Source organism: Acanthaster planci, linkage group LG14 (genome assembly GCF_054643075.1).
Source record: "Acanthaster planci isolate LZ-2023a linkage group LG14, COTS_SCS, whole genome shotgun sequence".
In the NCBI taxonomy this organism is placed as follows: domain Eukaryota; kingdom Metazoa; phylum Echinodermata; class Asteroidea; order Valvatida; family Acanthasteridae; genus Acanthaster; species Acanthaster planci.
The window spans coordinates 13,179,791-13,202,254 of NC_141790.1; the positions used below are offsets into that span (position 1 = coordinate 13,179,791).

At 40.7% G+C, this 22,464-nt stretch overlaps 2 protein-coding genes across 2 annotated transcripts; both read left to right on the forward strand.

Annotated features, from left to right (window-relative positions):
- The first annotated feature begins 6,549 nt into the window (after positions 1–6,549).
- Positions 6,550–20,078, forward strand: LOC110981748 (integral membrane protein 2B-like). Its single transcript, XM_022239581.2, has 6 exons — positions 6,550–6,870; positions 12,890–13,063; positions 16,381–16,548; positions 17,207–17,317; positions 17,755–17,905; positions 18,379–20,078. Exons 1-6 carry the CDS (start codon positions 6,763–6,765, stop codon positions 18,471–18,473), a joined length of 807 nt encoding a protein of 268 aa, XP_022095273.1. The 5' UTR covers positions 6,550–6,762; the 3' UTR covers positions 18,474–20,078.
- A 642-nt stretch (positions 20,079–20,720) lies between these two features.
- LOC147796874 (uncharacterized) lies at positions 20,721–21,677 on the forward strand. Its single transcript, XM_087145454.1, has 2 exons — positions 20,721–20,760; positions 21,010–21,677. The coding sequence occupies exon 2, from the start codon at positions 21,021–21,023 to the stop codon at positions 21,675–21,677; it is 657 nt and encodes a 218-aa protein (XP_087001580.1). The 5' UTR covers positions 20,721–20,760; positions 21,010–21,020.
- Positions 21,678–22,464: the final 787 nt, after the last annotated feature.

Genomic DNA, 22,464 nt, shown 5'->3' on the forward strand with positions numbered 1-22,464 from the left:
TTTAATGGATTTCGGATGTTAAAGTCATAAATAAACTAGCATTATCTTGCCTGCATGAACCTCATGTCTTGTATATTTTATGGGAATGTCGCCCTCAGATAGCCTTCGGTCAACTAAGAAGGAATATTTTGTAAAAGTGAGCGACTGGGCTGAGGTGTGCCGTTTAAAATACAAACGAATTGAACGTATCATCATGTAAAAGTACACACAATGATCGATGCCAAAATGACATTCTACAAATTGCTAGAAAAACTGAAAGGTAATTGTGTATATATGCCTAATGAATGATATACCACGACAGTCTCGTTGGTCCAGTCATGATGCGCCAAACCCTGGTCGCTGGGTTTGAGTCCACTGATTGGTCAATTGTCACTCAACTGCCTTTAGATACGCTAATATATGGAATTGCAGTTTGTTGTCTTACACCAACATTTGTCGACATTTACCACAAAAAAGTGTTGTCGAATGATGTGAACTTGCGGATGTCGATGTCCTGCGATGTCGGATGTCATCATGAAACTGTATTGTTGGTGGGGAGGGTGCCGAAACTCTTCAATACATGTAGTCTTTTCTTTCGACAAATCGACAATCTTGACTTTTCGACAACCCTTTTTTTTCGGCAGAAGACTCTGAGAACCAAATTTGTCGATCTTACGACGTTAAATTCAAGGCTAGCGTACCAAACAAGTATGACACGTGACTTGATAGAAATCAATAATATACCTACACCTGTCAATAGCAGTTCCTTTATGTAGCACAAACAATTAATTGAACTGATATTTACAAATGTGAGAAAAAAACAGGTGCGAATTCATTTTCTCCTTGCCTAGTCTTCAATCTATGTGCCTGTTTTGTGCTAAAAGTGAAAATCTCATCATTTTTTTATATGTCGAACCCGCAAAGGTCGATTTATTTAATTAATGGCATGAGGCATCACACCATGCGCGTGTTAGATTTGACACCAGAGAATTTCATGACAAATGCACGTGCCTTATTCCAACGGAATTCAAGACTGTGGGTGTTAGCATGTTGAGCCCTGCCCGCAGTAAACAAGTCTTGTGTTCGTATCTATTGTTTCAGATAGGGACTGGAAATCACTGACTACAGGTTACGAATTCTCATCAAAACGCTGAAATCTTGACATTGTGATTCTCAAATGACCTGCAAAAAGTAGTCAGATTAAAAATAGAGTCATTTACATAAAGAGATGTCCGAGTCCTCCACCTTTTATCATCGGCACTGTTTTATTATCCTTGCATTAAACTCTGGTTAACTACTCGTCAGAGCTAAATACTTATTTATTTGGTCAATATGATTTCATGGTCTAAAAATCTGCAGCTAAATATTCCATATTAAGGTAAGAACTTTTAGTCACCAAAATACCTCTCTATGGAACGGAAATCATTATACAACAAACTGAAACTTCGCTGTTGATAAACTATGCAGGAGAATGATGACAGATATCCACAGATGGTTTGCATTCTGCGAGAATTCAAACCTATAATGACTTCTAATCATTCTCTTTCGATATCTTCCAATTCTTTGCTAAAAAGTAGTATCTCCAAGTTCGCAATAATAGAATTACCTTTTTACTAATTTCTTAACCGTACAGATCGGAATCCACGCAGTCAACCCAGCAGTTGGACAACTTTTGACCAAATCACAATTAGTCCAACCTCCCATCTTTTCCTTGATATTGTCTGTGTAAGTCTCGAGTCGCGCAGAACCAACAAACATTTAAGACAGACATTTATCACTGGACTTTCAAGCACGCCAATAACATGAATTTCAAGTAAGCACAACGGAAACATTTACCTAGCTATTTTGACTAGGGATCGGGAAAGTTCATTTCAAACTGCCTGGGTTGATACTAGTGCAGAGAAAGCAAGAAAAGAGGTCTTGATTATTTAGCGAAACGTGATTAATTGTCGATTTGCAAAATTAAACCGATTCGGATCAAATGAATTGAGCACAGCTGGCTCCTTAATTAAACTTCGAAATATGTAGGTCTACTCGATTATTAAAATGCCTTTGCTTTGGTTGTGTTCAATATTGCGTGTTGTATTTAAAAGTAGACTGTCTTTCCTTTAAATTGATTCTTGCCGAAGGTCCGCCTCTGGAGAGACAAAATGCATATAATTAGGAAACAGCTACGACGATTCCCTATAACGTATTAAAGAAATTATGGAATTTGGAAATTGAAGAGCAAATGATGTGGTCGATTAATGCACTGCTGGAGTTTTCGTCATTTTTGGGGTCAATCTGACATAAGTTTTCATCTAAATCACACATAATGTAAATTTAAATTATCACAAAAGTTTGGGTTCCTATAACACAATCTAGCAATGAATAGTTCACTGAACTATGAGCGTAGTGCGGCATCCAAAAATCTGCTCCCTGACATTAAAAGGCAAAAATCTTGAGATAAAACCACCCTGATAGAGGTTTCAATCTCAAGAGTGCAAAAAAATCAATGAATCACGATGAGCAAAATGTATCTTGCCGAGTTGCTCCATATGCACTAGCGACTGTCTTCGACAGAAGAAACAGACGGACTCACATCAGCCGAAGCGTGAAAAGCCTGGACGTCTCTCCATCATCTACTCTGCGAGGGGACAACAAACGCTGAGGTATTTTTCTAAGTTTTTCAAGCATCGTTGGCCTCATTACACTCAACACACTAAAAAGATCCTGCTCCTTCTATCTTAGAGTCATCGGTAAAACACTGTATTATCCGCTCTCTTTAGGAGAGAGCAGTTGGAAGTAAGGTGGAGAATAGAGGACACACCAATTTGTAACAATCGTCGTCATGCAATCACGGATTCTTTTTCACCGATGCAAACAATCTAAGAACGATTTATATCTGGCATCATTAAACCAATAACGGGAATTGCTAGGGCATTTAAACTGGGGAGGGGGATGTCATCATGAAATGTACCGGCAGACGGTCAAGCAAATTGAGTATAATGGTAGTTTGACCTCCCCCGCACCCCTTCCTTTTCCATTCCTAGCAATACATGTAGTATCTTGATTTTACCGTCAAACCTGACTAATGGGGAGGGGATGACACAACCCCAACCCGTCTAGCGACGCCCATGGAATTACATCTTGGACTGGCTGGGAAAAGCTGTCAGCTGGACAACCATTAAAAACAAGCCTAAAATACTGGCATGGAGAAAAATTGTTCCAGCGCACGCGTGACTGAAGGTACTGTGAAGAGGAACAGAGGGCGCACTGTTTTGAAATCGGTCACAAGATATACAAAACCGATTCTCTAGCTATAATTGTCCAACCTCGACTCTATGGGCTGCGTGCACGTTCTTTCACCAGCACCTGGTCGTATAGGGTGCGTTCGAGCGAGCTACTCGCGTTGACACGAGTAAACTCTTGAGCGCTCTAGCGGCTGGAGTAGGACCGTCACGAGGGTCAGTAAGAGTTTACTGTCGCTAGAGGGGGAGTATACTCTGTATGTATGAATAAGTCCGGTCAACTGGCTACCAATTTACATATTTACCTGTGGCGAAGGACAGTGTCCAGATCGGTACATCATTCTGACATTCAGGTCTGCCCATGGAGCCAACAGTGATCAGGCAGGAAACTTCTCTTCAATATTACATCTGGCCAGGGACACTTAGTTCCAGCAAGTAGACTGGCTGTGGAAATCCTAGTGTAGTGCCTCTTGGCACCAGAGTCAATCACTCTACTTAACCCAGTGTTAAGTCAGTTTCTTTTTCCTTTAATTTTTTCGTAGTAATAATTTTTATGGTTTTTTGGTAGAATTAAATAGATGTTCAATTACGATCAACATAGATTAATTAATGGTCCTGTGTTTTATCAATTGGCAATTTATTTCTTCCATCTTCACTGTCGTCCTCCATGGGAAGGACAGACCCATGGCGTGACAGTATCCAACCTCATCTATTGGAAATTGCCTTGCCCCAACAGAAGGAGTAGACCACTCAACCATGTCGATTCTGTCTGCAAAGATGTGAGCCAGTACATGGATGACATCCTCACTGCGACCGTGGCGGAGGAGAGAGTCTCAATGAGTTTGGTTCATACAGCCATCGAGGCTGCAGACGCCAAGTGGTGATGATGAGATAAAAATCTTTGTTCTCATCACAGCCAATTACATCAGGCACAAGAAACTAAATCAATGAGATTGTTATACAACTGCTTGATGGATTGCATGGATTCTCCCTTGAGAATTTTGTGGGTGATAATGGAGATATAACAGACGCCCATGACGCAAACTGGTAATAGGAACTCCAAAATGTACGGCAGACTGCCAACCAAGGCCTGGACCCATTGCTCCAGTGGGGCTATTTCCTTACAAGACCCTGTAGCCACTGTCGTCTAAAACGTCGGGTGCGCATACTGCATGACCGGCGCTATCAGCCAGGCTATGATCACGAAGATCTTGGTGTTGCGCCAAGTGACGCAGGGGGCGTACTTCAAAGGATGGACTACGGCTATGCAGGGCTCTAAAGACATCAGGTTGAGGGGTGAGATAGCGATGAAAACAGGACGAACTGTGTCAACCAGAACTGACAGAGCCAGGGACTTGTAAGGGTGCGATGACGCCAGACCTGAGTGATGCCGAAAAGAATCAGCAACACACTAGTCACCAGGACTGTCAAAGCTTGGGTGAAGATGAGAAAGCTGACACGATTAAGGCGAACCTAAAAAGACCAGGACACAGCACAGGCCAACAGGTTTCCCATTAAACCACACAGACCGATGGCGCAATACACGGCGGTCTTAAACATCTGGTTGGGAGTAAGTTCGTCTTCCTCGTCGTCCATCGAAGTGGAAAGTTCTGTTGTTCCAAAATTGGTGTTCCAAATTTCTTCGACGTCGGTCACTGTGGTAGTCGGTTATACACTGTGTTTAACTTATGCAATCGCTGCAATTTCAGACCCAAAACTTTCGCTAGGTGTTTGTGGGGAACTTAGCTCTTTACCTTTTGCCTTTTTTGTTTCGAGCTAACTTGTATATATATGTTAAAATTGTCGACATGGTTTATGAAACCGACCGAAGTGTTGCCATCACTAAAATTATGCCTTTAAAAGCCAGTCAGATTGAGGGTTAGGCTTATGGATGAAACCCTTTTTTTCTTTGATAGCGCAATGTTCACAGGAGACAATTTCCCACTAAGATAATTGCATTTACTTGTAATTATAGTTTCAGCTTAATCCAGGTGTCATAAACGACTAAACGACTAACTGCTAATGGGCAGGAGGAAGGTTTGCTCAATCCAAGGGCTTTAGAAACCTTTTAAAAAGCTTTATGGCATCGAGATTGGAAGCTTGACAATAATCTGCCTAAAAGCTTGCAAAATTGACAGCATTAACCAAACAGAGGAAGATACATGATACTCCTGGTGGTTCCAGTTATTGTAAGAGAGGGTGCACTCAGGAAACGGTTAAAACAACTTTACTAAACAAATTTACAATACTTGGAATAAATACTGGCCTCTGAAAACAGATTGGAAACACTGTAGTTCATGACTTAGAGGTTTAACATCAGTAGTGTATCTAAGTCCCTGGTTCGGGGGGAACGCATTTTTTCCCTGAAAAAGTAGGATCCACATTTGCCATCAGCAAAAATTCCGCACCTCCTTCACGTCGTGGTACCGTTTCGGATAACATTTTGAATTTAAAAGAGAAATAAAAACTGAAAAAATGAAAAATTAAATCGGCAAATTTTGTCTACAGGGGAGCAAGTTGCTGCCCCACTCTATCTACTTCCCCCTCTTTCCCTCTCAAGAAACATAAGAAATAAAAAAAAAAGTATGCAGGAAGATAATATTACTTGACTCGAGGGAAATGCTTTTCTCGCTAAAATTGCGTGTGATTGAAAGGTTGGCCTAACTTTTGTTAAAGTTGATCAGACTTGGGTATTAAAGATCATCACGGCTTCGAAATGATGCCCAAAATCATCCACAATCATTTCGGTCAGGTGTGCATTTTCGTTTAAAAAATTTGCTGTAAAGTATCAACGGCATTCAGGGTCTATGTTGAAAGGATTTCAGGAAAATAAATAGTGCGGCCATTTTTGTCCTGAAAAAATAATTGGACATAATACACATTCTGCTTAGGGCAAAAAAAACACATTCTGCTTAGGGCAAAAAAAAAGAAAAAAAAGGCAGACACGAGGGAGCCAGTTCAAGGCGTTCAACATGTGAAGGTCATCACCTGGGTTCAATAATTGGTTTCACAGCACAGTAGGTACACCGTGACAAGGGCATTATCCTCTGATCCCGTCAGACAAAATTGGCGTTGTTAAAATTTCAACCGGCTTCGGAGTTTGAAAAAGGTGCTTAGGAAGTTTGTGATTCTCAGAAGGGATAACACTCTCAACCATAAAGTATAGATGGGGTTTGGCGGCTAAGAAGGTACAAGAAGTAATCGAGGGATGAACATTCACTCCTTAAAAGATCACTCCTAGGATCATGAAAAAAAACGTTACGATCAAGCGATCAATAGGCGGCGCTATTCTCCAGACTACTGGGCACGTAGGGCCAAGGTCACTCCTCTAGCACTACACACGGAGTCCAAACTCCATGAATTAACACGTAAGCGCAGGCAACAACTTGACCAAAACTGCCAGGAGGCGAAGCTAGACCGTCCCGTTCGTAGATTTTGTTGTCGCTCCTGGTTGAAAAAGTTCGTTTATACGACAAAACGCCGTCGTCCTCAACTGTGCTATTTCTCCAAGGCTTGTTTTGAGTGGTCATTTCGTCACTACCAACGGGGAATAATGAAGATATACGCAGCAGACAAGGTTCAGCAAGCCAAAGTTGTTTATGACGGCGAGACGTACACAACAGTAGCAGTACCGTCAAAGATAGGGCAATATGCGTGTAAGGTAAGCTGATGTGTACATACACATGCCGTCACGTCACACGCACTGTCGAATCAGTAATGTAAATATGCATTGGGATACATTCCAGTTATTTATAAGCCTAACCAGTTGTTCCATTCAGTAGCTGTGCACAAATAGAATAACGGAATAACATATGTGATTGATATGGCCGTCCATTTTCAGGTAAATGTGCCGTTTTGGGGTGTGGGGGAGATCCGGCGGGTACACTTTTTTTTAAAGAGGAATGAAAGCAAATGAGCTGTGGCTTGTGTCACAGATTCTGTACATGTTAAAATTTCAAATGTAAGAGGGAAACAGGGGCATAGACTTCCCCTATGCCGAATGGAGATACACGTATTTTTTGGAGAGGGCATTGCAATTTATGGGGTTGCTCTAACTCTAAAATAATGCGACGCTATATATGCTTTTGGGGGACTGAGGACAGGGCAGAGGACCGTAGGCTAGTTGACACAGGTTAGTAATTACATGTAGTTCCGAAGGTTAGCTTCATCTACCGAGTATCGACAAAGGTGATTATTTGGAGACTATATCGTGCAACTCATGTCACGGTATATGTGACTTTCGCCGTGTAGGTTAACAATTATACGATCTGGAACTCATACAGTGTGCCTAACACGCTGGACGTGCCCTTTGTATTCAAATAAGACTGGCGCATCGATAGTGGGCCTGTTAGCAAATAGATCACGGTGCGTTTGCTTACAGCGAGTACAATAGAGCAAACAATAACACACGGTCCGACCGTTAACGAGGATAATTCATCCACAGGTTTGTGGTCAAAGTGCGGTGATAAAGTGATTGCCAGTGACAGTGCTTTTGAATTTCTTTTCTTCCAATCGTTTTGAGTAATAATTTAATGGTCACGATTTTAATTCAGTTTTTATGTGAGTACTTTGTGTTGGAAATTCAGCTGGTACTGTATAGGATATTACCCATTGATTTTAAGTGGAAAGAAATGTGTTTATCAAAATTGATGGCAGTGAATTTCGTGTTTTAACGTAGCATGACACACGTGTGGTTCAATGGGTACTGTGACCATATGACCATGTTTAGATGCCATTGGGGACCTGCCACTCTAGCATTAGTCTGATCGCTGAAAGAGTTGGAGAATTGCAACAAGTGCTCAACATTCTACTTCGTCTGCTCATCTAACGCACACTTTTATGGCTGCCAATTAGTGAACTCCCGCCCTCGTGAATGGGAGCAAAACTACGTACCGATTAATTTATTTGTTATTAATTTTAATGATTTATTTCAGTCGTGGCCTAAATGGTCAAATTGAGTGGCATTTTACATCCATTAACAGTTAAATTACAGATGAAAACACTATAATAATCATAAGAGGGTGTAGCATGTTGAAAGTAAAACGAAGTAATTCATACCAAAAGATTTGAAATGATACTTTGCATTCTAAAACCTTGCATACTTAATTAAAAAATAGTGGCACATTAACTTAATAAAAAGAACGATGGCACCAAGGCACCAACAAACACACAACGTCAGAACACACCGACAAACCACCAAATATTACTTCACACTTGCGTTCAATTTAAAACCGTTGCCTACAGCTTAGGCCTTCAACCCCATTGGAAAGACGTGGAGACGCGCAGATAGAAGACTTAGACTTACAGGAAGCTCTGGATACCTGTTTCGGACACGATCTTAGTTACGCCGATAATTCAGTCGGCAAGGAGGCTATTTGAAGAACTGACTCAGTTGAAATCGCGATTACATGTATTGTCCTTTACGGAATGGAGCATTGTTTGTTTCTAACATCGTGCTTCTAGGTCATGTCACGGTGCAATAAGCCTTATCACATACACTGCATGGGTGATTTTGCACAATGGTAGAAAGGCAGTGTGGGAAGGAAAAAGATGTAAACATTGTCCCTTTTTCCTTCCCACAATGCCTTTATACCATTGTGCAAAATCACCCATGCAGTGTTTGCAATAAGGCTTATGCGAATGTGCTTAATGCTCAAGAGCCGGCGATTCTGGCGCGGATTCTGCCCCAGGATCCTGGTGTGGTTTCCCCCGGTGTATTTGCCGGAAGTTGTATCACGCCGATGTCACCAGTCGCAGGTGAGGTGTTTTGAACTTCACAAAAGCCAACGTGTTTTTCCAAGATCTGCAGTACATTATAGTTTTTTTCTCAGTCAGTCAGTAGCATTTTTGTAACTCTCTGTTTCCATTTAAACATATCACGAGGTAACATTTCTATTTACATGTACAAGTCCGAGTCCACCTTCTACCACGTGACGTCTATTGGTTCTCAATCTGATTTCTGGATATCTTTGTTCTGCTAAGTATTTTGTAAGTCAGTGCTCGGCCAACGCCATGCGCTGCCTGATTTCCCAAGCGAAGCTGTATTTTCTTTTCAATGATTAACAAATTATTCACGTTGGTTCCCTGATCGTGTCGACATTTTATCCGGGCTTTACGTATACCAGTCCCCTCCCCCAGCGGAAGTTCAGATTATAAGGCCTTTTCCTGCTCCAACGGAATGACGTCTTTATATGTATGTATGACCTTCAACTCAAATGTCCAGCTCACTTGTTTTTAACCCCCCCAATTAAGAGGCCCGGTTTGGATAAATATTTTTTCAACGCTACTCTTCTTCCCGTGGGACTTGGAGGTCATTTCGTTTTCTTCTAAGGAGCATCTTATGCAGCGATGATAACGCCCTCTGTTGATTCTTACAGAAAAGGACAGGCAGTAGTTTGGTTTAGTTTTCACCGGAGAATTTTCAGACCCTAACCCTAAACATCTCAGATGAGGACGGTTGTAGTTTTAATGGCCTTTTTTCACGAAATCCATCCAAGCCAGCGATGGATCAGATCTACCTGCCATTTTGAAAATACAAGCTCCCATGCGTCTGAAGAGAGTTGCAAATCTCAAATTTTTCTCACCACTGAGAACCAGGAGTTCATTACCCTTTGTGAATATCTCGAACTTTACGAGCATAATCAGTGTTATACTCCTCCATGTCGATACACTAGAGCTTCGCTACCTGGATTTATTTGGTAAGTTACGCCACGGTTCGGTGCTCAAATCGCAGATAATGCGTAATTTTCGTGAAAGGTGCAGGTTGCGCAGCTATAGCGCAATAAAAATACATGTGGCGTCAAGGAGTTACGTTATCAGGCAAGTTTCATATCTTTTTGTCGAAGGTAAACAACAAAAAGACCTTAAAGAAGAATAACATAACACCTCACCGTCCGTACCAAGCTATAGACAGACACTGAAGACTTTATGGTCTTACTGGATTACAACGGCGTGTATTTCGGTCGACAATGAGCAACATTTGCCTCTGGTTTTCTAGCAAATGATGTGCAAAATGAGTTCGACATGAAAGCTGGCAGAATAACAAGTACACGCGGCCTAAAAATAGTCCCAAGTTACAGCTCAGGCAACGAGCCATGCCGCACACATTCATCATGAATCACCAATGTGTACATCATACCCCCTACCGAAATAACTTATAAAATGTGTAGCAAGCAAGAAAACATTTTAACGTGTCTGGGTTGAGGTCTGAGCCACAAAACTTGTCAAAAGAGAAAACATTTTGTCTCAAAAATTTAGTAACGCTTTGAGAAGACTTAATTGTCAATTTTTCTTCTTCTGTAGCATCATATAATTATAGTTAGGGTCTGCCGTGAATCTCCCACGCACTACGCTCTGTCCAAAGAACTGAAAAGTCAGGTTTAACAGCAATTTGTTTTCAGTCTCATTGACCGAAACTTTGTTCTTGCACTAATTTTAAATAGTGCGCAGGTATACTAGATTTTGTAGTTTGTTTCGTGACCAACAAACCAGTCTAGTTGTGGACCAGCCTCGCATGGTTCGCCATTTGTAAAGCATCTTATTCGTAGAGGCAAGCACTGAATTTAGGCGTTTTGGCGCGCAGAATCAGTCTGAAGTTTCAGTCAACTGGCAGGACGCATCCGGCAGACGTCTAGCGCGACCGGCTACGCTGCGTGTTAGTACAGTCAGACCAGTTGCCTGATTCTTTAATACAGGAAGCCCTTTTTGGCGGGAACTTACTGACTCTATCCGCCGTTGTAATTGGCAAAACACGGGCCATCGCGGCAGAGGAAAAGGTGCCAGAAGTACACTGCGTCTATTTTTAGTGTACCTTCGCCCAAGATATAACTGATAAAGAATTCATGTTGGCTGAGATTCAACTCGCCACACAGTTTGGGGAGTTAGGCCTAGGGTAAATGGAGAGAAAGTAAGCAGGTCACTAAGATCAGGTCCCGACCGACTTATTTTTAGAAACCGACAATTTCCTTACGGTCTTACGAGGGTCCCTTGATAATACGCCATAAATATAGATAAACCGTATCTTTGAAAACTATTAATCTGATCTGACGTTTAAAACTAACATGAGCCCAAGAATGGTTTCTACACACTTTATATAGTTACACCAGCCCGGGTTTACGTGTCAACGTAACAACACTTAAACAACTCTTGTGATGTCACTCTATTCAGAATCTCAAGGCAGTTGTGACATTGAATTATATAACATCAAGCACAATGAGGAACACTCTTAACAGTTCAGTACACAGAAAAAGACGTTCCACGGGGTGATTTTTCTCTCAGAATTGTTGATTCGCACGCTAATATTTCTGTGGCGATTTTCATTTTTAAGCAAAATACTCGTTTCAGTTCACGTGTATTTTTAAAGTGTCTAATTCATTTCATACAAACTGCTTCCATGTTACTTTGTATTTCATTATATTTTTCAGTTTTACTTATTTATGCTTATATTGGTATTGCTTATATTGGTTGCGACGTAAGGTATATTTCTATGTCTTTGCGTTTTTCTGTTTAAAATTTACATTGTAACAGGTTTCACTGAAATTCACTCGGTATTACGGTATTCTTAGCCAAATCACTGTCACTTTAATTTCAGTTTTAACTCTTCCTCTGTTATTTAAGTGAACAAGTTTTAAATAACTACCAGTAACATGTATAACAATGACAATTCATGCGTGCCGTAAGTTTCCTAAGTCAGTAGATACAGTGCGCCACCTTGTGTTGAATCTTTTGAAACCCCAAACCAACCTTATCTTGTAGCCAGTGTAAACTTCACAACAATTTGGCATCTGACCGTGCGCACCTGCGGGCAGTTTCTCTAAAGTTGACTTAACAGAACATGATTTTCGCTGCCTCACCAGGTGAAACTGTCCTGGCGTTTTGCGCGCAAAGTGGAGGTTACAAAGAAAAAAAGGCGGGAAGTAGTAGTTAGTGGATGAATTGATTAGTGGTGACAACATCATCTTTATTAATTACCGCCAAGGCTTTAGTACACACCAGAACGGAAAGATGACTGCAGTCGCAGAGCTGATGATTCTAGACCAATAACCACACAAAAAGACAGACCTGGGATGAAGGTAACAGGTGTGCGATGTCATCGTAACTGGTTTTTGCCTAGACAATTTTGCTTAGGGTTTTCATTCGCTTATCTCAATCTGAATGAATATATACAGCGCCCTTATAGGTGCTTTAAAGTCCTGTCTCGGAAAATCTTGTCGTTCCGTGGTCATCTGTCCTCAGGTTTACGTTATAACGAAGCCTACAAAAACCTCCAAAATTGCGGAGTGTACAAGAGAAACTACAAGAAATTGATGAAGTTATATTACTGCTTAGAAAATGTTTGTTTGAGATAAAATTTCCATGTTTAGTTGCATTGTCTTGCAACCGGACGTCACCCCCTCCTCAGTAGAGAGCAGTACTTCTTTGATTTATTCACCTGCTACCCAGAGGCGAAGTAACAAATTCTATACCTCGGTAGACTCCTCCTTAACAGAAAGTACCTATGAAATATCCGGGCTCTAATTTCATTTTCTTATTACTGAGCTTCAACGGGGGATTAAACACTTTTGGCCAAATGGGTCACGACATTAAGAACTTGACAGTACAGAGCGATGTCATGTGCATGGAGCAGGAATTTATATTCCAAGCGTTCTCTAAAAACTGTTGATCGGTTTCTTTCCCTGCAGTGCAAAGATGGCAGCCATGTCCTGACCAAATCCTCTCATCCTGAGGTCACGCCAAATCATCGGCAGTCGCGATGCTGGAACTTCGGAATGGCTTCCTGTCTCATCTTTTCCATTGTCGCCTCGGTTGGTTTGTGTGTGCTTCTTTACTCCGCTGCCAGACCAGTTCCACTGCAGGTTTGTTCTTCCTAAATTTGCTACCACTCAGAGAGTTCTGTCTCTTCAATGGAGACAACAGGCTAAACAAAAGGTCAAGAGCGAAACTGAATGATCAAGTTTTAAATTTTGTCATTTCTTCAAACTTGTCAATAGTCACATGCATATTTAGCACTAAATTGAAAATAAGGTTCAGTTGTTTGTGACTAGCTTGCAGAAATCTTTTCATTAACACCTCGTAGCTATCTTGCCTGTGCACAGTGTTATGAAACACGAACTTCATGTTGGAAATTGTTGCGATAAATATGAGCAGTGTATTTGGACAGCAGGTAAAACAAATTGAATTTATACAGTTGGCTTTTTAAATCATGATTATTGTTTGGGCGATTCCATCGATGTCATTAACCTGTTTTTTAAAGCAAGGTCAAAAAATCAAAGTCCCAAAATCGAACCTTTCAAGTCAAACCAACTTTGGTTTTATCACATCCACGACAAAGGCAACGGTAACTAATGCGATAGAGCGTTAAATACATAGTTGATGTGAAACTGAACACCACTTAAAACATCTATGTTAAAAAGGGTATAAATGACTCTTGCGAGCAAAGAACACCTACATGTATGTAGATCGTAATCATCTCAGTGGCTTTGATCCAAAATCAGAATAGCTCAACAAACTTCAGCCGTTAGAGACTGATGTGATCGATTTTGAAATTATGCCAATATAAAAGATGTTCCCAAATCAGAAGTCGCACTAGATGACGTTTCACCTTGAATCCTTTAATAGTTTGAACTTTAAATAAACCTTCATTTTACTTAAGTCTCTTGAGTGGACGTTAATCAGTTCTGGAAGTTCAGCCTTTCAAGGCGAGTTTGGAATTACGGAAGGCAAGGATTTAATGCATCTCAACAAGTAATACGTTGAAGAGCACAGTTTGCCGCTCCCTGGGAAGTTTAAAAACCGCCGTCATGTAGGTTATGCCTCCTATCTCGCACATCCTGGCCAATAAACAACTGACCTTTGACATTTGACAACAGGTGTAGAAGCAGGCAACTGACCAATCAGGAAATGATCTTTAGCAGGTGTATATGCCCTTATCCATGCATGTCCAAGTAAAACAAATTTCGAGTATGTTATTAGGCACGTCTAAAATGGGAAATCTTCCCATTTGCCATCAGAAATACATTTCAGATTTGAAAGGGCATTTGTAAATAAAGGGTTCAACCATTTCTATGTATGCCTTTGAAAGTGGGTGGGAATAATCTGCTCAAATGTTTGGATGATACAAGAACACCCTGCGTTTGGTAGTATCCCCGTTGTAAAAAAAGTGGCATGGTGCCAAGCTGGCACTGATTTCATTAACGGCACGGATTTTGAAGATTTACCCCTGTCAGCTAATTTCCTGTTCCTTCTTACTTCAGGAAGTCCCTTGCTCTCCACTTCTAATGACTGTTCACCCTTCTCCCCCGTCCCATAGTAGGATCTGGGTTCATGTAACTAAGTGTTAGGAATCTTCTGTGCCCCTTAAGCCGACTTGTAACCTTATCGTTCTCCGCATAAGATTAGTCCCACCCTAGGGAGGAAAGCGCCCTCTGAAGACTACCCAACAACCTATAAATGCCAGCGTTGTCCTTGACGAAAATAAGCGCCGTGCTTGGTTAAAAATAAAGTGTTTGTAGGTTGAGAGGTTTACGATAGCTTTGCCGCCCAAATCCCGTTTGTGAGCCTTCTCCAAGAAACATAGAGGATCGAGAAGGCACAAATATGCGCTCTAGTAAGCGGAAATGGCTTTTATTTATTGAGCATGCGCCCTGACCATTAGTATTCGATAACAAACAAACATGACTGGTGATCGAAATACTTAAACTATGATCTGTATTATTTTAATAGGGTTTCCTTTTGAAACTTATCAAAATATTCCATTGACGGCTGAAGGGTCAGGTAGGCCTAATTTATTTTCAATTACCGGTTACCCGAGAATATCAAACGACAATGAAAGGTTAAGAATTACATGTACTGTATATACATGTAGGTATAAAGCCAACATGCAGGGTGTATCAGTTTTACGAAACACCGCAGTACACTAATAGTGCTGCTCACACTGGTTGCAGTAGCATCCAAGTTTTTTCCCCAGTCTGATGTCAACATACATTACTACATTCATGTAGCGCTGAATGTTACATTTACATCATCAAAACACTAGTCATACAGTATTACTAGGTTCCGTACTAAGGATATAGGGTCATGGAAACATAAAACGGACTGGCAAAGTGGTGACTATTCCTATCCTGCGCAGTGTAAAGCGTTGAGTGATTCATTTCTTTCAATTCTCTCTCGTCTGTTATCTACACCACGGAGAGAGAAAATGGCGAACTGTTTCCGGAGTTGGAGGGACCTCGGCAGTTGTAGCTGGGCCAAGGAGCCTTGGTGTTGTGACGCAGCTGCTGTATACTGCCGCCATCTTGGCGTTTTAGGCTGATATCTTATCTCTTGTTACTGGTTGAAACGCACAATCCTCAACACTTCATAATGGAAGTGTTCATTCAGTGTGTGTGGTTGGACATTCGACGACTTTGTAAATCGTGTGTTAGAGGGACTTACATTTAGGCTCCCTATATTTTTTCTTTTATGATCAATCTGAGACCATCTCTAAGATTCATTCATACAGTGTGTTGTGTGTGGTGTAGCTGCATATTCAGTCTCAAACGGTTATGTCAGCTTAGGAACCTGTTGTTTGTTTTGTATCCATACATCACATTTAGAATATAAAGAAACAATGTTATTACAGAATGAATAAGAGATGATGAATGGCAGATACTAGACAGAAAGCAATCGCTTGTTCATGGTCTAGTTCCTTATTTGTCACAATAATATCCATATGCTGCTATAGTTACAAGATAGAGGAGAGAGAGTAAAGAAAGTAAAATAACTGAAGGGACAGCTGAACGTCAGAATTAAGCAAAGATTTTCATTGTCATAACATCTTAGGAATAACCGCGAATCTTATTATGACTGCTTCAGTATTCAAAGGTATGAATGCACAGAAGAAATGTGATATAGCTAGGGTAAATAAAATATAATATTACACTGGAAAGGAGGATATTCTTCAAGCACCTCTTCAAACCATGTACATGTATACTAAAGTATGGTATTGAGGTGATTTGAAGAGAAGAACCACTGTTGTTGATTATCTTAAAATGTTTCTCAAAAACGGATTAGATAAAAAGAACCTTACGAAAGAGATCCGTTTGTCTACCGCCCCAGAGTATACCATAAACAGCTCTATTAGCGTAGATTACCTGTGATAAAGATATGATTCAAGCTTCGCTTTATTTCACAGGACAGTTTCTCGGTTGACGAGTGCGAGGTACCCATTCTTCCAGATCAACAGGAGCCCTTGGGTTACAAGGAACACATGACAACTGATAAAAAGAATATGATAGAGACCTTTGATATCCCAGAGATGAACGCCAACCATCCAGCTACAATTATGCACGATTTCTACAACGTAAGGAGTAATCGAAAAAAAAGAACGTTGCCAACACTACAGTGACCCCCCCAATAAGATTGAATGACTTTCAAGAACACTCGCTTAAAGGGCTAAAATAGCTGATTAACCATCGCTAACCAGGATTGTGGCAAATTGTTCAAACTATCACCACATCTGACACTTACTGAGTCTCGTGGTAGTAGTTTGAAAACAGTAAGCGGGAAAATAGCATAGCTCACGATGTATTATAGTGAGAGTTACGGGTGGCGACATCCCCAGGGAAAGGATCAAATTGACAAGGGGTGATCGTAACTTGGCAGGGTGGGTTTAACCACACACCAAACCGTCTCATTCTGCGGTATTATACCTCCTTATGCGAGGCTGTGTTATGTCTACTCAGACGGCAGCTTTCTGTAGCACAACCTGGAGGAATAATTGAAAGCATGTTCGGCAAAGGAACTACGACTGAGAGGCAGTTTCCCTTTTGGCAGTATGCGAATGACAATGCTATTATATACAAGGCACTTGGGAACCACTCCACTTATGTATGTTTCTTACCGGAGCTTTCCAGAAAACCTCTTTATGATCTGCAATCAATTTCCACTGGTTAATAATAAATTCAATTTGGTAAGGTTATCATATAAGCTGGTATTTTCTTGTAACTCTTTGTTAACAGGAAATAACGATTTATTTGGATCGGTTGGAGGATACTTGTTTCATCATGAAACTCAACACAACAGAAGTTGTCCAGCCAAAGCACCTGCTGGAAGCTTTCATCAGATATAAGGTATTTCCAGATAAATCTGCACAGACATTTTGGCAAAATGAGGTAATATGACAAATAATTATCATAATTTTCTATTGACGGAGTTCGCAAAACGTCAAAGGCAGACACACAGCTTCAAACAGGTTCTGGCGAAGGTTGAATGTCATTCCATCACAAGAAAAATCAATGAAGGGCTACTGAAGCAGGCATCAACGCTAGGAAAGCCCCCGACGTTGAACTGAGTTTCTTTTTTGTGTGTAAATTACTTTGAGTTTAACATCCAAAATTTCTCCCTGTGTGTTACAGGCTGTTTCGTTATTGCTTATAGCTTGTTGTAAACTTGGTGAATGACTTTTTGTCAGTTTCAATATTAGTGCCTAGTGCCGCAATATTTTTTTTTACCAAAAGATGCTTGCGTCGTCAATTTTCATTCACCATTCCTCTGCCAAATGTTTTAGAGAGGAGACTTTGACCTGGATATAGACACCATTCGTGAAACCATGCACGTACAGATGCCACCATTATCTGACCTTGCTCCCCTTGGTCTTGGAGCTGAGATTTTGTGTGAAGATCTGCCTACCTATTGGCTAGTCAATCCCAGAACGCCGGGTAAGAGTTTGCCAAGCAGGTTTTTCCATGTCACTAGGTGATGCATACAGTGTCGTTAAATTAATCTTCCATTCCTTTCCGCAAACGATACATTTACCTCATAAAGAGGATCCTCATGATGCTGGGTTACGAGTTACTTCACATTTCTACCGCAATCAGAAACTCCAAACGATAGAAAACAAGACTTTTGGCTTAACAGCTCCCGGAAAGTGTTACCAAACCAATGACGTTACCCTTCACTAATGCGTAACCTCTAACAATCTGTTTCGCATCCCAGTCACTATAAATAATATCAACGAGGGCAGCTCATGACGCCTATCGTACTAAATGCTTTTCTCCAAAACCGGAAACCACATAAATAGCAAATCTTCTCGCAGCTTACATGAACACCTGTCGTATAGATTTTCTAATGACAATTCAAACTTATTTGGAATGACTAACCTTGTTGAATACTGTTCTGTTTCCAAATACAGCACTCCGGAAGCGAAGTATTCACTCAGATGAACATCACGTGACATACTTCAACGGACAATACATGGTTGACCTGACTGTTATCAACGCAGTTTGAAGCGAACCTGGGACCCCTCCAGAAAATGATTTTGGATGTCATAGAAATCGGAAGGTCATAAACAATATACTGCCATGTCAAAAGCATTCCTAAAAAGGTTATGTTTCTGAATTGTTTCTAGAGTTTCTTATGTACAAGTTGATCAAGTGGTACCCCTGTACGAGAATAACATATAAGCCTAAACGTTGCTCGAGTCGATCTGTTTAAACTACGTTGGACCCTTTCTGGGGCTAGACATGAATTGAATTGAGAAAACCCCGACACTCAAACGAAAAAGTCGTGCCTCACGCCTTTATTTTAGGCTAAGATTCCTCGAATTTTACGTCATTTTGACGAACATTAAACTGCTATGTACATAATATTAACAGAAAGGGATAGGAGTGGGAAGCCCTCCCACCTTACAAAGTTTATGAATGGTGGTTAATTTGTAAAACACCTTCGTCTTTTGGCAAACTTATAGGCATGCGTTGTAAATATTAAATGCACTTTAAACAACTCCGAAATTATGATGCATTGTCCCCAGCTACTCCCAGCTACACGAAATGAGCTGTAATTATACATGTAGTCTATGATAGCCCATTTACAGCCGACTAGTTGAATAAAGCTTGTCCTGGGCAGACTACTACAGTCCATCCTCCATTGAGTATGAAATCTGTCTTTAACCGACAACAGCATGTCCATTATCAACTATGGCCCGTCTATAGCCGACAATAGCCCGTCCATTATTAACCCAACCAATCTATAGCCGTATCTGATAGCTCAATCAGTCAACGCACAAGTCACGTGAGCAAAACGTTTTCACGTGACGCGTCCATGATAAGTTACTGAAAGTTACAAAGCTTCTTATTTTTTCTGTGTTCTTGAATCGTAATAAACAATCTACACGCATCACCATGCACTGTCATCGACACTGGTGAACAATAATTGTATATATATAGGATTGAATGCTTTAATAATACTTGTATACATGTATTTCATAAAGCTCTATACCAAAATTGTAAATCCATTGAAAAAATTCTTGAAACGGTTTTTGCACACGTCCCTGTATGTCTGCTTCATTGGCATTGTGCGCATGTTCACGCTGATGTCTCCCCGTCTTTAACGTCACCTGAAAGAGATTTTGCCTAAGTTAGTTTCTTTGATCAAAAATCTATCGAGCATGGCCAGCACTTTGATAGGTTTTCTCGATCTTGATGAAGGTGATAAAAAACACACTCAACGTATGTATTCTTTGCTGTGCAATAAAACGTTCATCATGCATGGTGCTTTGAGGTGTAATTATGATGAAATAATAATGTGAATTGCTTTCTGATTTCCATACGCGATGCAATATTTTAGGAGGAAGGTTAAATTTGATGATTTGTAAGGTAGAATCGGTGTATTTGTAATTATCAAAAGATGGCGCTTTATATCCTTAACCCTTAAAACCAATGTCCTCAGATATAGGTTCGGGATTGTGGACTAAAGTAAAATCATGCTGAACCAATATGAAAATAAAATGTTTAATTTTGAAAAAATGCTTGTTTACGCGCTTTACCCTTACGCTTTGTGTATAAATAATGTCATTTGATCGCTGTTGATTCATAATAAAAAAAAAGAAATATATTTCAGATATGATATAGTGTCATTTGTACTAGTGATGGCCCTGTAACTTAATTGCGAATGGACATAATGATTAAGCAATTAAGTGAAATTTCTGTAGGAACATGGTGCCTAAAATCCTGGAATCCTTATGAAGTACACGTATAACGCAACTGAGAGTAGAGAAACCTCATCAACCAACAGTCATACGAGATGAATGCTAAAGCGGACAAAAACTGTTCTAGGATATATAACCCTTGAATGTCTGCCACATATTTTTACGATGCTTGTAAATGTCTCGTATTAACCCTAACCCCCAAGGGTGTATGTAAAATCGTCTTGAAATTTGAGGATTTGAGACTGCTAGGGTTAATGCTGGCTCTGAAGCACCTGTTACAGCGAACAAGAATGATTTGCCATTTAATCAACTTGGTAATTTCATGTTCGGACAAAAGCTGTTTACGCAGCCGTTACACTGTGTTTCTGGTAGTGTTTTCCTTCTGGAGTTTGCACTCACAGTTATTGTTACTGGTCAAATACACACGTGCAAAAAATTTCATTGGATGATTGAAGTATGACGCCATCCCAAGCGGCTGCAGATGTACATTGTACAGTTGCAAAAGCAATTGTTTCTTTTGAAAGAGGTTACTTTATGTTTGACATCGACTTGTGCTGCACGCCCTAGAAGACACAGGTTTGCAAGAAGGTATGTTTAACGTTTAAAAGGTTTCATAAAACGAGAGAGCACTTTTGTTTCCGGAGGTGAATGATTAATGAAAAGTTTGCAATCACTGCTCACAAATGGACATGGGTACTGAAGTGGTCCGTGGTCGGTAGCGACGCCGTTATAGGTCTGGGCATACACTTACAAGACTCCTGATTTGCCTGTTTTACCATCTTTGACATCTCTTTGTCTTCATTATAACGTTGACCATCGACTTTTCTTCTTATTCAGAGTCAATCGGTATGATGCTGTCTGTGTTTCTTGCTGTTGTGACCCTGTTGGTATCAAGCGTATCACCAAGACCTCGTTCTGATATCAACGATGCATCATTGGAGTTGGCTGCCTTGAGACAAGATGCTGACTTGGGCTCTTCCGTCCATCGTTACAAACGGTTCATTAGCACGTCCTCTAAAGCGAAGGGCAGACCCCTCCACCCTCTTGAATGGAAGAACCATATGCCCTCAGTCAATAGCCCCGACTCGGCTGCCTCTATGGTATCAAACCTCCTACGGGGGTTGGCTCAAGAAGTCCTGCAAGCTAAGCCGTCTCGTGAGGTTCCTGACAAACGGTTCATCGGGTTGGTATCAAGGCAGATGGGCGACCTCAAACAGCCCGACCACAAAGGAGATTTGTCGATAGCAGTGGGTTCCCTTGGCAAGGACAAAGCGCCCCCAGCGAGTGATCTGATTTCCGGGCTGATGGCCAGTAGATACAAGACAGTCCCGTCAGCAGAGGGCGCCATTGCTCTTGAACTCGAAGAACCTTCCTCTAGTATGAGTGATCCTATTGTCGGTCACGATGCACCAAATCTGTCCTCACTGGAGATTCGTTTGAGAGAACTTCTGAGAAAGAAATTAACACAAGGAGAGAAATTTCCCGGAGTTCCTCGCGGAAAATAGACATTTCATTATTATGTCAACTTACATCACGGTGTAAAACAACGAACAAAATGCATAAAAATACAAATTTACAAGTTTTACAAATACATATAAGTTCTAGTCAGCGCGCCCGCTGTTGCTCCAAGACATTAATTTACCCGATTAGCTAGTGGAATTATACCAGTGCCATGAAAGTTGTATCCAACATTTATAGATTAGGGCAAGATGGTAATATTTTCTGAAAGAAATAAAAATTGACTTTCATTTCTCTTCTTCCGCAAACTATTTCGAAAAGTATGGGGAGTTTTAATTACATGTACTTACATTTATATTCAGATGTAAAATCCTGCCGCTCTCAGAATGGCAAAAATAGCCAAATACAATGTCAAATTTTTTGGAAAAATTAAGTTGAAGAAACTGCTTTACATGACTAATAGGTTTTTAAAGCCTTCGTTCCTTCCCGTTTGCTAGTTACAGTACTGATCAAGGCCGACGTCAAGATTCAACTACTGTCCGGGATAACAGTTGTCACTGTCTCTTTACTACGAAGAACATTTTGATGATTAATTCACAACCTGCCTGCAAACCCGCTCCTTCAAGTGCACGGGGTGTGTTGACATGGCTAACACTCTCTTCGATACCGTTAATGTCGCCGCTAATGGATAACAATTTATGTAATAACCAGAACGTGAGGTTAAGCGAGTGACTTCCAGTAAGAACTGACCATTCGTGCCAACTGACGTCTCTCGCAGCCAACTGCACCGACGAGGCGCGACGCAGAAAGATTGTTAGACTTGATTAATTGATT

Excerpts from the sequence above, each read along its gene's own strand:
- LOC147796874 (XM_087145454.1), top strand. The coding sequence starts at position 21,021 with ATGATGCTGTCTGTGTTTCTTGCTGTTGTGACCCTGTTGGTATCAAGC.
- LOC110981748 (XM_022239581.2), top strand. The coding sequence starts at position 6,763 with ATGAAGATATACGCAGCAGACAAGGTTCAGCAAGCCAAAGTTGTTTAT. Across the intron at positions 16,549-17,206 it reads TTATGCACGATTTCTACAAC|GAAATAACGATTTATTTGGA; the intron begins GTAAGGAGTAAT and ends CTTTGTTAACAG. Across the intron at positions 17,318-17,754 it reads AAGCTTTCATCAGATATAAG|AGAGGAGACTTTGACCTGGA; the intron begins GTATTTCCAGAT and ends CAAATGTTTTAG.